The sequence below is a fragment of the Drosophila ananassae genome (genome assembly GCF_017639315.1).
Source record: "Drosophila ananassae strain 14024-0371.13 chromosome Y unlocalized genomic scaffold, ASM1763931v2 tig00000221, whole genome shotgun sequence".
NCBI lineage: Eukaryota > Metazoa > Arthropoda > Insecta > Diptera > Drosophilidae > Drosophila > Drosophila ananassae.
In genome coordinates this window covers 35,654-53,038 of record NW_025319103.1, presented here as the reverse complement: position 1 = coordinate 53,038, position 17,385 = coordinate 35,654, and the positions used below count along the sequence as shown (strand labels likewise).

At 44.4% G+C, this 17,385-nt stretch overlaps 1 protein-coding gene across 1 annotated transcript; it reads right to left on the bottom strand.

Annotated features, from left to right (window-relative positions):
* Positions 1–1,486: 1,486 nt before the first annotated feature.
* LOC123258266 lies at positions 1,487–4,778 on the bottom strand. The gene is made up of 3 exons (XM_044718136.1): positions 4,119–4,778; positions 3,104–4,033; positions 1,487–1,903 (listed from the first exon to the last, which is right to left on the bottom strand). The coding sequence occupies exons 1-3, from the start codon at positions 4,776–4,778 to the stop codon at positions 1,487–1,489; spliced, it is 2,007 nt and encodes a 668-aa protein (XP_044574071.1).
* Between the last annotated feature and the right edge of the window lie 12,607 nt (positions 4,779–17,385).

Here is a 17,385-nt window from a genome sequence, read left to right as displayed (position 1 = left end):
ACGGCCCTAAAAATCGATTGCTGGGTTGGAAAATCGTTGCGTCGCAGGCGGGATCTGCTAGAAACCCGAGTCAATCCCCGAGCAAGGAAATTTGGGTGCGAAGACAGTTTTTCTTTGTAGGACTCTTTTTGCTTCTAGATTTATCTTTCACTGCGAGGATGCCCAGATCCCGGTGGATGTTTTCTTTGAAAACATACCATGGTGCCCCAGTGATAGTTCTCAAGATTTTTCCAATTCAAGATTAATGATAAATTAATTAGTTTACAGACGATCTCTAAAGCGCATTTTGGAAGTTCAGCATCTTTGGCGTCAGTAGGTCACCCCTTGGAGCCTTTTTTGGTTTTAGCCCTCTTATGACTTTTTCGATTTCGATCGGCCGGACTGAAGGATCAGTTGGCTGAGGGGCAGCCTCTGGCTGAATGATTGCCAGAAGGTATGAATTTGAGGCAGGGCTTGGCTGGAAGACACTTTGGAGATGTGTAGCGAATGCTTTAGCTCGGTCTCCGTCGCTGGGCTCTCAGCATCCCGAAGAGTTTCTTATCGGGGTGGTCGTTTCGATTGGGGTGCTAAGATTTGGGCGGGCCCTCCACAGGGGATACTTTGTACTTGTTGGTGGAAGAGTGATCGAGTAGAAGGCGCTCGTAGTGTAGTCCATGGGGCGAGTTCTATGTGGGCACTCACGTACTTTTTGTATTTAAGCCATTTCGTTTTTGCCGACGTCAGGCTGAGGGGGTGTTCGGTTATTTCAGAGATTTAAAGAAGCGTTAAAAGCTTTGTAGTTGTCCGATGATAAATATGCAAGGTATGTTTTTTGTAATCACAAAATCAATAAGGCCTGGGAGCTTGCGTGGGTCGGGTGGCCAATATGAGGGACTTCCAGGGGTAACAGTGAAGTTTATTTCTCACATTTATAATTGAATTGTACAATTGCGTTCCTCTGGAAGTCACCCAGTGCGTATGTTTGAAGTTGTAGTTTCCTGCGGCTATAAAACGATCCCCAAGTGAATTGTAGAAGTCCATAAATTGTCCTTCCGAGATTGTGAAAGGAGGAGGGCAATAAACGGAAGCGATTGAAAGTTATTTCCGTATCTTGACTAAATTTGTATCGATGTGGCCTGCAAAACTTTGTTGCAAGCCTTTTGTAAAAATGGTGTTTAAAGCGTTCTCTGAGTAAACTATAGTTCCGCCGTGGACTTTCCCATCTGGATGATCTGTGCGGTAGATTGCATAGCCTCTTCTTTGGAAGTTGTATTTGCTTGTAAGATGCGTTTCCACCAGTAGGATAACGTCAATATGGTTTTCGATCAAGAATTGTGGCAACTCTAGTTTATGCCTTGAGACACCATTGGCGTTCCACATTGATATTCGTAGAGAACCATGCTATGTGGCTGTTCTGGGGCGTGTGGAGCGCTTTGAAATTTAGGATGAATTGGATTTTCCATTCCAGATCGTAGAGCATCGGCATAGGAGAAGCCGTTGGTGGTGTTTAGGGGACCGAATGAGGACCTCTCAGTTTTGGCGAAGAAGACGTCTGGCGTAGCTTTTGATGTTTTTTGGGCGTTGCGGTCGCTTGACGCATGCGACTCTTCAAATCCTTGTACACCATACATCCTTTATAGTTTGCCGTATGGTTGCCTCCGTAGTTTCCACATTTCTTCACGATACTGTCCTTGTTTATAGTGCACTGAGTGGAGCTGTGGGCGTCCCCGCAGACTACACTGGCAGCCCGATGTGTGCAGTATGACCTAGTGTGTCCATACTCTTGGCAAATAGGGCATTGCTCTGGACCGTTGCGTTTATGTGGCTCTTCAGCTGTGATTCTCCGATACAAAAGATATTGCAGCTTGCAGATTGGGTGGACTTCGTTCTTCTTCAGCGACCTGCTTTCTGGCTCGAGCTGAACCTTGAAGAGGGTTTGTGGCTTTTTATCTTTATTTAGAATTTTAATAACATACTTGGCGGCGAAACCCTTTCCTTAAAGGGCGGCTTTTGTATCCCCGGCGGTAACATCGTGTTCGATTCCCTTTACTAGTAAGCTCTGGCTCAGGTTTGATCCTTTGTTTCATGGATGTTCCCTTTGCTAATCGGGATAGTTGAAAATCTAATAGTTGTCACCGTTCCCGATCAACGCCGCAATTCGGTTGACCAGGGCACTTGAGTTTTTCTCCCTTATATAGATTGGAGGGGGCTTGGGTTTTTTTTGCGGTATCTTGCGCTGGTTGGTTTTCGTAAACCTGTGCCAGTAGGGCAAAACTCTTACTACTGAGCCTGCCTGGTTCTTTGTAGATCTTAATTTGGATGTAGCGATCCATTCCAGTCTGTATGGCTGGGGCCGCTTTGCCACTTTCCGAAGTTGTTGTTTTTGTACTCGCTGTAGTCGTTGATGTCGCAACATTTTAATTTGCAGTGGATGTCGCTGTGGTTGCAGAAATTGTCGAATTGTTAACGGCGATCGACGCGGAAGTCCGAGTGAGCAGAGCGGTAAGCAAGAACGTGCCCTTTGGCTTTCAGCGGTCAGTAGAGCCATTTCGGTATCGCGGGTTGAAAGGTAAGAGTAGAAGCCGTTTCTTTGGTTCACTAAGCTTCTACGCTCGTTCTATTGATCGTTGCTCATTGCGTGGCACTTATTTATTTAAAACAATGCACGAGTTTTTGTTTTAGCCAGAGCTTGCGAATAACTGTCAACCGTTTCCCGTTGTTTGCAAATAAATGTCTCTCTCTGACCCTTTACGACTCAGAAAGCAACCGTTTCATGGGTTCTTGAACGAGATCGCTCGCGCTCAGAGCGAAACCGTTTTTTTCTATTCTGTTTAGTTTCGTTGTTCCAAGACCGTTTTGTCGTGTTCAGTGAAGCAAAAAGTCTCTTGCCTATGTATTGGTATCACAACTGTTATAAAAAGCTTGTCTACTGCTTTTTAAATGATAAACCCAGGAACGTGAGTTGTGATTTACCGAATTGGCACTTCTCTAAGTTCACGGTGAGATGTGTCTTTCGAAGGCGGTCAAGGATCGTGCAGAGGTGCGTTTCGTTCTGCTCCTTGGATTCTGAAGCGATCAGAATGTCGTCGATTTATGAGAAAACAAAGTCGAGATCCTGCATTACCTTGTTTATGTGATGCTGAAAAGATTGCACTGTGTTGCGTAAGTTGAATGTCATGAACAAGAATTCGAATAGCCCAAAAGGCGTGATAATTGCCGTTTTGGGAATATCTTTCGGTTCGACAGGGATCGGTTGATACGCTTTTTGCAGGCCGATTTTTGAAAATATCTTTTTGCCGTGTAGGATGCTTGTTACATCCAGTATGTACGGAATAGGGTGTCGATTCGGCACTGTTACGTTGTTTAGTACTCGGTAGTCGCCGCATGGTCGCCACTCTTCGTTTGCTTTCTTTACCAGGTGTAATGGACTGGACAAGTTGCTTTTTGAGGGGCGACATATTCCTTTTTTGATGAGATAGGAGAACTCAGTTTGTGCAGCTTTGAGTTTGTCGGGCGCTAGTCGTCGGGCGTGGGCGTGATAATGTGCGTTGGTCGGGATGAAGTTCGTTACTTCGGACTTTGCTGGCAGCCGGTTCGAGTTAATCGTTGCGAGATCGTGGTAATCGTGAAGCAACCTAGCGTATTGGTTGCTCGTATCGTAGGACAAAATCGCATTGATTTTACGTTGACATGTTAATTCGTGCAGCATAGCTCGATCAATGTGTTTGCGTCGTTTCATATCGACGAGTAAGTCGAAATGTTGAATGAAATCGGCTCCAATGATAGCGCATTTGACGTCAGCTAATAAAAAGGTCGAAATGAAGAATCCCAGTGACAATGTTATGCGTTTTTCCCCATAGGTTTGTATCTTCGTACCATTGGCGGTGAAAAGAAGCTTTGGAGTGAGCATAGTTTTTGAGATTCTGCAGGGTGGCATCCCTGAAATGCCGGCGCCGGTATTGATGAAAAATTGTGTTTTGGAGGAATTTTCGTTGATGGCGAGACGGGCCATTGTGTTGTGGTCTTCATCGAATTTATCCGCCGAATCCGAAGACTGTTTTAGACATTTGGTTCGGATGAAAACGAGCACGGTTGGCGACATTTCTTTGCGGCGTTGCCAAATTTGATGTGGTACCAACACAAGCCTTAAGTCGTGATGCTGTTGCGATCCGTAAATATGGAATTTTGAAAAGCGCGTTAATTTTTGCTCCATGCAGTCTAGACGTTCGTCGAAAACGGCTGCTGGATGGCGCCGATTTGGCGTCAACGGTGCATATATGATGAAAATCGCCGACTTCCATCTCTTTGTCTGCCAACTTAGCTAAGTCTGCTAAGCAGGCGTCCGATAATTGCAAGATCGCTTGCACTTGTGTTGGTTGGCGCTGCAGCCACAGTGATTTTAAGAATATTTCGACAACATTGTTTGCGGCGAGTGCGTTTAACTCGTTGAGCAGTTGTGTGGGGCGCTTGTCATCAAGGTCAGTCTCCGAAATCAACTTCTGGATTTTCTTCTGCTCGCTTTCGCAGAAGCGTTCCAAAATGCACGATTTTTCGTACTTGCCTGTGCCTGGTTGGTTGATGATGGCGTTGGCGATTCGAGCCAGTACCGGTGCTTCGATTGACGCCAGGATCGAAGCCAGAACGAATTGGGCTTCGATTTGCGACAGCCATAATTCTGGGTGCTCGGTCCAAAAGGGCGGAATTTTAATCGCTACGCGGTTAATAACGGCGTCGGAACCGCGAGTAACGGTATCGTGAAAGACGTCGGCGTCGTCTTGTGTGGTGTCGTTGTTTGCCATTGTAAGCACCGGTGCTCGCGTGTATATGGTGATCACGTCGGGGTCACCAATTTAATGTTCGTTTATTCACTATATATTTACTTAAAACTAAGAAAAAGTAACATAGACGTAGCAGTAGCGGCGGATGAGGCTGTCAATGTCGTTAGGCGAAAATGTTTTGTTTTTCTAGAGATCACCTCCAGCGATATCGATTCTCCCGTGAGTTATCGAGTTCGATTGTGCTATCGTAAGCACTTAGGGTTGCCACACTTTTAATAAATTGTTGTTAAGCGACATTTCGCTTATATTGTTAATTGTTTTATGAAAACTAATATGTTGCAGTTTTTCGGAGCTCGGGCACAGCACGTCCACTCATTTCGGTAGTTCGATTGATTCCATTTTTCCATGACTTTTTGAAAATATGAGATTAAAAACTCCTATTTAATTTAAGAAAATCTTCTTTAACTAACTATAATAAATTCAATTAAATTATTTCAAGCTTTCCCTTAAATCAAAAATTAAAACGTGGTAAGAAAAAAAAAAAGCGGTAGCTGCTAGATGCCATTTTGTAATTTTAGTTGGCTCCTTGGCTCCTTGGTTTGGGTTTTATAGTGCACTTTCGCGAAAAGTGTCCAACTTCCAGCATCGGCGGGTCCAGACGCTGCGACTGAGCCCTCTCTCCCGGGTGCTGTATGCGGCTCGATAAGGGTGTGTCGGGCTTCCAGCTTCAGGAATTCAGGTCGCCGAATGAAAAGTTGATTCTCCTGCTCGAGTAAAGCTTAGCAATATAAACTCAGAACAATGCATTAGTCTATCATTTTATTGGCACGAGGCGAGGCGGGGGAACGCTCACAAATACAAGATGAATTATTGTGCTGCAGCAATCGCGCTATCAGCATCAGGTGGTAGATGAATAACAATTTAGCAACCGTATTGGCGTCGATCAGGAGTTCAGGTGATGATAACAAAAACTTCTGAATCCAATTTAGCATCAGTTTAGCAGGAAAATACAATAAGTATCCTGCATGCAGTTTAGAATCTGACAGGTACACGATTTATTAATTTCAGTAGCCATATTAGCGTCGGTCAGGAGTACAGGAAATGACATAAACATTCTGCATCCAATTTAGAATCAAAATTGCTGTATCCATTTTAGCTTCCATTTATCAATTATAAATATACATACATGATAAACATATCATTTTTAAAATGTATGTATACCAACTAAAAAAAAAAAATTTAATCTAGCAGTTACCAAATATTTGGAATACTCATCCAAAGTTCAAATCTCAGATTTTCCACTTAAATTTTGGTAGTCTATGATTTTTTCAAAAACATTTTCCTATGAAAGATTTTTTTCCAGTGTACTAGCACCATGTGAAAAATAAAATCTCTTGCAGGTAGATAGCCATGGCTTTTTGTATATAGCCATGACTTTAAAAAAAAATGGGAATAAAAACTTCTATTTAATTAACTGATGAAATTTTTTTTCCACGAGGTGACGACCTGAATGCCTATTACAAATTTTTTGTAGGCGTCCGATCTGAATAAATTATACACCAATCGAAATAAAAAATTTACCATAAGTCGTTTGGTTTGGAAAAAATTAAAGTAAAAGTAAACAAATTTTGAATCACTAAATTTGGGCTGGTGATTGGTCGATTGGTTCATCAACCGACTCAATCCGACAAAAGTTCTTTCAGAAGTTATTCAAGAAATTCGATTTTTACAGCTTTTACCATATGAAGGCAGTTTGTGGTTTTCTGTTTGCACTATTTTTTTCCTAACAATCATATGAAACTATTGTTCTACAACTTTTCGTGTTGAGCTATCAGAGTTTTGATAGCGGCCGAATTAATAGACCAGGATCAATTTTACAATTCAATTTATTATGGGTCAATTTAACCCCAAAACAAATGCCGCAGCCGGTCCAAAACAATGCCGAATTACAAGTCATAAACCTAAGAGCTTGCGCAGAAGCTCCACCAAAGCTCCCAAAGTGCATGCGCTACAAAAGAACAACAAAGCGCCTGCGAATCTGGGAGAAACAAAGAATATAATACAGCTGATAGCGGGCAATTAGTGGACCGCTGCGGCTAGTTACACTGGGAGAATTAAATTGAAATAATTATGTTATTTGATGCTGGCACAAGTCCCAACATCCTCCCCCCGTTGAATTCCATCTTTCAACAAAAAATCCTTAGAGGCATGGGACAGCTTCATCACATAATATTGCTGATGATCTCAAGGTCCATAATTCTCAGTTGCAGGCTCCCGTGTCCATCCAGATCCAGAGAGCGCTCGAGCCAGGCGTCAATAGTGTGGCGAGAGTGCAGGATCGGGAGCCTTCACGACTGGAGCAGCAGCCACCTTGGCAGCTGCAGACGGCGGCAGCAGCGATGCGGACGACCTCCCCCCATTGGAAGGGTGCAGGCTAGAGTCCAGAATGGAGTCAGACCTGGGCGCTGACTTAATCGGCAACGGTGACAAGAATCCAAATCCCGAGCCAGATGAGGGATTAAGTACAGCAGCTTCAGAAAATCCATCGCAGACAACTGCCAGATGCGACGTTGAATTAGCGACCACGGGGGGAGCGGTGGATAGCAGGGGCACTGATGAGACGCAATTGGACCCGTCCTGGCTATCATGATCGTTGTTCAGGTTTCGCTCCAATTTCAAATCCTGAAAACCCAATTGGATGTCGCGGTCCAGCGAAGAATCCTGACTGCATGAGCGACGATTTACCAAGAGGCCACCATGCACTTCCGTAGCCTCGATGGTTGGTTTTGTCAATGACGGAGCAATGGGACCAGTGGTGCCATCGAGACGAGTGGAGTGTTCTGGCACCCTCATGGAGTACCTTGCCATTCCCACCTGAATATCAACGCGCACATCAGGGGCAAGCTGGGAGAACTTCCAGAATAATTCGCTCCCAATTTCACTAGAGCTCAATCGCTCTAACTCATCCTGGAGTGTGGTGAATTTCTTCCGCAACGCAATTTCCAACGGCTCCAGTACCATGATGGTCAAATCTCCCTTCTGCACTGCAGCCTTGACCTTATTATGCAGGGCTTCTATCTCCTGGTAGGTCGCTTCTGCTCTTCGCCGCAACAGCCTTTCCCTGCTTGCAGGAACCGAGGCACTAAATAAGTCTCCAGACTCCATTATGTAATTTGTTTTTGTGCAAGGTGCAATGTAATGGAAACAATTGCAACAAGTTTTCCTTTACAAGGTTTCCCTTATGCACTTTAATGATCACAAATCAAACCGGGCGCGATCACGTCGGGGTCACCAATGTTGAGCTATCAGCGTTTTGATAGCGGCCGAATTAATAGACCAGGATCAATTTTACAATTCAATTTATTATGGGTCAATTTAACCCCAAAACAAATTCCGCGGCCGGTCCAAAACAATGCCGAATTACAAGTCATAAATCTAAGAGCTTGCGCAGAAGCTCCACCAAAGCTCCCAAAGTGCATGCGCTACAAAAGAACAACAAAGCGCCTGCGAATCTGGGAGAAACAAAGAATATAATACAGCTGATAGCGGGCAATTAGTGGACCGCTGCGGCTAGTTACACTGGGAGAATTAAATTGAAATAATTATGTTATTTGATGCTGGCACAAGTCCCAACATCCTCCCCCCGTTGAATTCCATCTTTCAACAAAAAATCCTTAGAGGCATGGGACAGCTTCATCACATAATATTGCTGATGATCTCAAGGTCCATAATTCTCAGTTGCAGGCTCCCGTGTCCATCCAGATCCAGAGAGCGCTCGAGCCAGGCGTCAATAGTGTGGCGAGAGTGCAGGATCGGGAGCCTTCACGACTGGAGCAGCAGCCACCTTGGCAGCTGCAGACGGCGGCAGCAGCGATGCGGACGACCTCCCCCCATTGGAAGGGTGCAGGCTAGAGTCCAGAATGGAGTCAGACCTGGGCGCTGACTTAATCGGCAACGGTGACAAGAATCCAAATCCCGAGCCAGATGAGGGATTAAGTACAGCAGCTTCAGAAAATCCATCGCAGACAACTGCCAGATGCGACGTTGAATTAGCGACCACGGGGGGAGCGGTGGATAGCAGGGGCACTGATGAGACGCAATTGGACCCGTCCTGGCTATCATGATCGTTGTTCAGGTTTCGCTCCAATTTCAAATCCTGAAAACCCAATTGGATGTCGCGGTCCAGCGAAGAATCCTGACTGCATGAGCGACGATTTACCAAGAGGCCACCATGCACTTCCGTAGCCTCGATGGTTGGTTTTGTCAATGACGGAGCAATGGGACCAGTGGTGCCATCGAGACGAGTGGAGTGTTCTGGCACCCTCATGGAGTACCTTGCCATTCCCACCTGAATATCAACGCGCACATCAGGGGCAAGCTGGGAGAACTTCCAGAATAATTCGCTCCCAATTTCACTAGAGCTCAATCGCTCTAACTCATCCTGGAGTGTGGTGAATTTCTTCCGCAACGCAATTTCCAACGGCTCCAGTACCATGATGGTCAAATCTCCCTTCTGCACTGCAGCCTTGACCTTATTATGCAGGGCTTCTATCTCCTGGTAGGTCGCTTCTGCTCTTCGCCGCAACAGCCTTTCCCTGCTTGCAGGAACCGAGGCACTAAATAAGTCTCCAGACTCCATTATGTAATTTGTTTTTGTGCAAGGTGCAATGTAATGGAAACAATTGCAACAAGTTTTCCTTTACAAGGTTTCCCTTATGCACTTTAATGATCACAAATCAAACCGGGCGCGATCACGTCGGGGTCACCAATGTTGAGCTATCAGCGTTTTGATAGCGGCCGAATTAATAGACCAGGATCAATTTTACAATTCAATTTATTATGGGTCAATTTAACCCCAAAACAAATTCCGCGGCCGGTCCAAAACAATGCCGAATTACAAGTCATAAATCTAAGAGCTTGCGCAGAAGCTCCACCAAAGCTCCCAAAGTGCATGCGCTACAAAAGAACAACAAAGCGCATGCGAATCTGGGAGTAACAAAGAATATAATACAGCTGATAACGGGCAATTAGTGGACCGCTGCGGCTAGTTACACTGGGAGAATTAAATTGAAATAATTATGTTATTTGATGCTGGCACAAGTCCCAACATCCTCCCCCCGTTGAATTCCATCTTTCAACAAAAAATCCTTAGAGGCATGGGACAGCTTCATCACATAATATTGCTGATGATCTCAAGGTCCATAATTCTCAGTTGCAGGCTCCCGTGTCCATCCAGATCCAGAGAGCGCTCGCGCCAGGCGTCAATAGTGTGGCGAGAGTGCAGGATCGGGAGCCTTCACGACTGGAGCAGCAGCCACCTTGGCAGCTGCAGACGGCGGCAGCAGCGATGCGGACGACCTCCCCCCATTGGAAGGGTACAGGCTCGAGTCCAGAATGGAGTCAGACCTGGGCGCTGACTTAATCGGCAACGGTGACAAGAATCCAAATCCCGAGCCAGATGAGGGATTAAGTACAGCAGCTTCAGAAAATCCATCGCAGACAACTGCCAGATGCGACGTTGAATTAGCGACCACGGGAGGAGCGGTGGATAGCAGGGGCACTGATGAGACGCAATTGGACCCGTCCTGGCTATCATGATCGTTGTTCAGGTTTCGCTCCAATTTCAAATCCTGAAAACCCAATTGGATGTCGCGGTCCAGCGAAGAATCCTGACTGCATGAGCGACGATTTACCAAGAGACCACCATGCACTTCCGTAGCCTCGATGGTTGGTTTTGTCAATGACGGAGCAATGGGACCAGTGGTGCCATCGAAACGAGTGGAGTGTTCAGGCACCCTCATGGAGTACCTTGCCATTCCCACCTGAATATCAACGCGCACATCAGGGGCAAGCTGGGAGAACTTCCAGAATAATTCGCTCCCAATTTCACTAGAGCTCAATCGCTTTAACTCATCCTGGAGTGTGGTGAATTTCTTCCGCAACGCAATTTCCAACGGCTCCAGTACCATGATGGTCAAATCTCCCTTCTGCACTGCAGCCTTGACCTTATTATGCAGGGCTTCTATCTCCTGGTAGGTCGCTTCTGCTCTTCGCCGCAACAGCCTTTCCCTGCTTGCAGGAACCGAGGCACTAAATAAGTCTCCAGAGTCCATTATGTAATTTGTTTTTGTGCAAGGTGCAATGTAATGGAAACAATAGCAACAAGTTTTCCTTTACAAGGTTTCCCTTATGCACTTTAATGATCACAAATCAAACCGGACGCGATAACGTCGGGGTCACCGATGTTGAGCTATCAGCGTTTTGATAGCGGACGAATTAATAGACCAGGATCAATTTTACAATTCAATTTATTATGGGTCAATTTAACCCCAAAACAAATTCCGCGGCCGGTCCAAAACAATGCCGAATTACAAGTCATAAATCTAAGAGCTTGCGCAGGAGCTCCACCAAAGCTCCCAAAGTGCATGCGCTACAAAAGAACAACAAAGCGCATGCGAATCTGGGAGAAACAAAGAATATAATACAGCTGATAACGGGCAATTAGTGGACCGCTGCGGCTAGTTACACTGGGAGAATTAAATTGAAATAATTATGTTATTTAATGCTGGCACAAGTCCCAACATTTCGAAATACCTTAAGCTTACGTTAAAAAATTAAAAACACTTTGTTAATTAAAAAATTCATATCTTTATAATAAAGAAAGATTTTAATACGTAGTTTACTCAATTTAAAAGGTTTTTTTAAATATCTATTTCACTTTCTTTAAGAAAAAAAAATACACTCAGAATAAATTTTTGTTGGAACGACAATTTTTATGGCGCGGTATGACTTTGGCGGAGGAGGGCTAGCAGAGAAAAACCGTAACGTAACGTTAAACGGCTCTCCGTGTACTTCTGCTTCGTAGAGTGATAGGATTTAACCATTTCTACCCACTCTCTCTCTCTCTGTCTCTTATTATCCCTTATTTGAAGAAATGCGACAGATGATTTTAAAATTGTAATATATATCTTGTAACGAACTGTTTTTGCTAATATTTGTTCGCAACAAATGCCGCGGCTAGCTTACAGAGTTTGGGGGATCGTTCCACCGAATTTATATGTTCGACGTGATTGCCCGAGCCCAGAAATAACACAGGGTGCTTCGTTTAACAAATACCCCCTTTATTTTCGATAAAGTTACAAAAGAGTGAATCTCACCGGCTGCGATCACCGCCCCGGGTTGCTGCAAATACACACGCCCCCCCAAAGCTTGCGCCCAGCAGGACGTGTGGTTTTGGTGCCTGGCGCCGAAACGGCTCACGGTTCCCTCCGTTTGGACTCACGTGCTCCAGCTGCGAGGCCTGTGCTGTCGCTGTTGTTGTCGTCGCTGCTCCTTCGTCGTCGCTGCACTTCTGTCGTCACTGCACCCTCGTCGTCGCCGCTGCTCCCTCGTCGTCGTCGCTGCTCCCTCGTTGCGTCGCTGATACTGTCGTTGCTTCTCCTTTGCGGTTGCAGTGGACCTTCGGTATCCTTGGCTCACTGGGAATGCCCTTTCGCCGTGGCCGCTACATCATCCGTGTTAGCAGACCGATAGGCTCACTTTCTTCTTGCTGCCTGGCGGCCGGATCAGGGCACGAAGGGCCTTTCTACCCCGCAGGACACGCCCCCGGTCACTCGCCTCCAAACACCTGCGTGCACACGCTCCGCAGGATCTATGGTAGACCAGAGTTTTTGGCGTCCTGTCTCCTTTAACTCTAGGTGATACGCTGTGCATTCGGCCCAGTGCCTGGGTCAGGATTCTATTGACTTTCCCGGGGTGTCCCTGCTTGGTGTCACTGTTGAGGCTTGAGTTCCCGAGCCTACCCCTCGCTTTACCAGGATACCTGTCGTGTCCGAGAATAACCAAACCGGACTCGTTTTACCATTGGTCTTCTGTTCCGCCGCGGATCCTTGATCCTTTTCCCACTTGCTCCTTGATTACTACTCCTTGGCTGATTCGCATACCGCCACCGGACTTACCCACAGGGGGTCCTTATGCTACTGAGCGCAGATCCTTGCGCACTCGCTTTATATCCCGCACTTGAGACTATCGCCCTATTACCCACGGGAGGTCCTTCAGCCTATACTCCTAATTCCTCCAAGGAAACTTTCCCGCTTGAATGTCAGACTTACCCACGGGGGGTCTTTCACTCAACTCTTCCAGCTTCCCTAGAAGACTCGGTCTCGATTTTTTCTTTGTACTAATATTTGAACTTGACAAGAATGTCAGAGTGAGTGGACGTGTTTCTGTGCTGCTCCGCCAGCAGCTAAGCATGTACCAGAAAACTCTGTGAAAAAGAAAAAGAAGTGGTGTGCTCTAGAAATCGTGAAAGGACGCTTTTGGACACACATAAGTCTCGAGCTTATAGTGTCCAATAACTAACACAAAATCAAAATTTATAAAATTCAAAAATTGAAATGCCTTCACGACAAATTAAACCAACAGCTTGTGCAAGTTAACTGAAGTTAACCGCGCAACGGCAATGTCCGATTACTTAAGAGCTCGCTCTGGCCAGACTGCAGACACAGCGTCTGGCCGGATGCCCGTGGATAGCCGGCGAACCCTGCATATTTGCGTGGCCGCTATGAAATATATTTTTGTTAGCTTTAAGTTTCAGTTGTGGGGGTCGCTCGTTGGTTCAAAGCCAAAACAAAAAAAATTAAAGTAATTTAAAAATTAAAAAAAAAAAAAAAGAGAAAACAAAAATAGTAAACAAAAAACATATGGTCTAATTTACCATGGATCCTTGGACCCAATGCAGCTAATTAAAAATATCGATGGCTCAGCTGACCCCAATTGACATTCACCCCCCCCCCCCCACAGCTGCTCCCCTTTTTGGGAATTCACCCACCCACGTAGGCACCTGTCAAAAAGTGACAACCAAAAGATGCATTTCCTGTCTGCCACCTGATTTCACTTTTATTCTGAATCTCGCTGCGGGCAGACCTGTGCATCTGTGCTAAAAAAATTTTTAAACCAGTGACCCAACCTCGTGGAGAAGAAAATTAGTGTGTGATTTTTGTAAGAATAGAGGTGAGAAAATATTAAGCTCCATGCCATTCCCTGCATTGGCTTAGTGTTTATTTTCCCGTTTAGCGGATTTTTGTTGCTGGATGACCCTCGATGCCAGTGGATTTGGAGGCACCACCTGGCCCAACCCCGGCATCCATCCATCATAAGCACCAGCATCACCACCAAGCTTCAAGGATTATTTTTACGACCCGTCGCCGAAATTCCGCCGGCAACATCAACCCCTCTGCCTGTGAAGTCTTGGATTTTTATACCCTTGCAGAGGGTATTATAATTTTGGTCAAAAGTGTGCAACGCAGTGAAGGAGACATCTCCGACCCTATAAAGTATATATATTCCTGATCAGGATCACCTCCTGAGTCGATATGAGCATGTCCGTCTGTCCGTCTGTCCGTCTGTCTGTTTCTACGCAAACTAGTCTCTCAGTTTTAAAGCTATCGAGTTGAAACTTTGCACACACCCTTCTTTCCTTTGCAGGCAGTATATAAGTCGGAACGGCCGGGGTTGGTCGACTATATCCTATAGCTGCCATATAACTGATTGATCGGAAATGCCATAACTTTGGTGTTTTTTAAGTTAGAGGGTTGGGACTTTCCACACATGTTATATTTGACCAAAATATCTTGTGTACAAAATTTCATAAGGATCGGCCGACTATATCCTATAGCTGTCATAGAACGATCGAAATTGGCATAACTTTGGTGTTTTTTAAGTTAGAAAGATGGGATTTGGTAGAGATTCTATTTTGGGAAAAATAATTCAATATGCCAAATTTCATAAGGATCGGCCGACTATATACGATCCGCTACATATCTAATAATTTAAGATGCGTGGCGCCACCTAGCGGACTGCGACTGAATTGCAAGGGTATATAAACTTCGGCTCCGCCCGAAGTTAGCTTTCCTTTCTTGTTTTTTATATAAAAATACATTATTAAATATCCCCGCGAGAGAGGACAAAAAATACAGCAATTTCAAATACCCTTCAAACTTAAAAATTCAAATTCTCAATTTTAATCATATAGTTTACCAAATGAAATCAAATAGTTTACAAAATGAAAAAGGAGAAAAAAAGGAAAACCAAAAAAATCCATAATTATCAATTTTTATATCATTTTCTGAAAAGTCTTGAATTATTATTTCTGAGCAATCCCATTTAAAAAAAAAATTACTTTTTAAGCCCCAAACCTGAATTATTATCTTTAATTATCTTTAATTAACTTCAATTATCTTTAACTATTATTATCTTTACTATTAAATTGTTCTAAATACCGCCATATTAATATTAATTATCATCGAAAATATCTTTTTATGGTTAATGAAAACCACCTTGTGTTAATTTATTTTATAAGAGATTTTCCTGAATTATAACGTTAACTAAAATTAATTTATATTAGACCTTTTGTTTGGGCACCGGAAGTAATTTCGCCACCCATGAAGTTAAACAACAGTTAGCCACCTCAAACATCTTAGCCAAGGAATTTGTTTTTTTATACCCTTGCAGAGGGTATTATAATTTTGGTAAAAAGTGTGCAACGCAGTGAAGGAGACATCTCCGACCCTATAAAGTATATATATTCTTGATCAGGATCACCTCCTGAGTCGATATGAGCATGTCCGTCTGTCCGTCTGTCCGTCTGTCTGTTTCTACGCAAACTAGTCTCTCAGTTTTAAAGCTATCGAGTTGAAACTTTGCACACATCCTTCTTTCCTTTGCAGGCAGTATATAAGTCGGAACGGCCGGGATCGGTCGACTATACCCTATAGCTGCCATATAACTGATTGATCGGAAATGCCATAACTTCGTTGTTTTTTAAGATAGAGGGTTGGGACTTTCCACACATGTTATATTTGACCAAAATATCTTATGTACAATTTCATATTTCATAAAGATCGGGCGACTATATCCTATAGCTGTCATAGAACGATTGGCATAACTTTGGTGTTTTTTAAGTTAGAGGGTTGGGACTTGGTACAGATTACTCCTTGAGCAAAATAATTCAATATCCCAAATTTCATAAGGATCGGCCGACTTTATACGATCCGCTTTATATCTAATAAAATAAGATGCGTGGCGCCACCTAGCGAACTGCGACTGAACTGCAAGGGTATATCAACTTCGGCTCCGCCCGAAGTTAGCTTTCCTTCCTTGTTTTTCTTTGTGTTACAAATTGTGTTACACTGACAGCTAAAACACTGCAGCCCCTTTAACATTTTTTTACATTGAATAATTTCCTTTAATTGGCTGACGGTTTAGCATTGTATTTTTAAACACATTTTTTTATAAACCATATTTACTTATCGTTAACCCAATATTGTTTGCATTTCTTTTTTCCGTATGAATAAATAAATAATCATTTTTATACAACAACGCAAAAGTTGCTCAAAATTTAATTCCCAATCAAAAATAATTTATATAATTGTGTGCATTTAGCTTTTATATGTCTCTTTTGTTACACAAAAATTCTTGGTACTAGCTGCACTGTCTTGGTTATTTAATTTCCTTTTCCGTTTTGTCTCCCCACTCCATTTTTGGGAATACGAAACGGCCGCGCATGCAGTGTGTGGCACTTTGTTATTTTTATTTTTCTCTTTGTGTCATAGCGGAGGCTCAGTCCCCACGTACCCCTCACCTTGCCACTACTTGGCAAAGCAATAGTGCTGTTCGACGAGCCCGCACACATAACTAAAACGACGGCTCAGCCCTGGCGAGCCCCCTCACCCTACCAATTGCCTTTGTGGGCATGCAATTCGAGCATGAATTTATTTTTTTTTCGGGTTTTGTACATAGCTACAGCTCCACATGAGCAATCACTTCCGACGATATAGAAGCGTAAGACAATTCTCCAGTGATTCTGAGTCCGAGTCCGAAAGACCGGCCAGATCTTCCACCCCAAACAGCGAAAACGCTAGAACACTCACAGGAAAATGGCTTTCAGCATGGAACAAATGATTGCCACTATACAGGCGGCCATTCAACATGCCGTTCCTGAAGCCAGTATTGTAAGCCAATGTAGGGAAAATTAACTTCGCCTGGCTAGCGGCTGACCGAACAGGTCAACGCAGAACAAATCGCTTTCGCGCAAGCGGAAGCTCCCAAAATCAAAGCGTATGAACCCATAGAAATTAGGGACAGCATCAAATGTGACGAGCCCCTAGATGCCGAATTTACGGAAGCGCAGGAAGCATACGTTTCCTGGTGTTCGTCCGTAGAGCGTTATGCGGAAACTACGTCAAACTTGAACTCACGGGAGTAACAGTAGGTCCCGGAGTCGTAGTCAAAACCGTAAATAGTCCTGACTAAATTTACCTGGATTCTGCAAGGGACTGCTTGGGTTGGCCAGACGCTTGCTGTGATCAGGCAGGAGTTGATGTGCTTGAAGTCCTGGGGTGGTTTTCCTCAAGTACCGGTGGTATGGTGGTTCGGCTGATTCCTTATCGGCCGGTCCTACTGGCGGTCCGTTTCACGGGAGCAACACACGAAGTAGGTTAGGTAACGCGGGGTCTACTGGTGGTCCGTTTACACAGGAGCCACTCGAAGTAGATTCGTTGATGAAAGTTCTACTGGTGGTCCGTTTACACTGGAGCCACGCGAAGTAGATAACTTTCAGAGAGTCCTA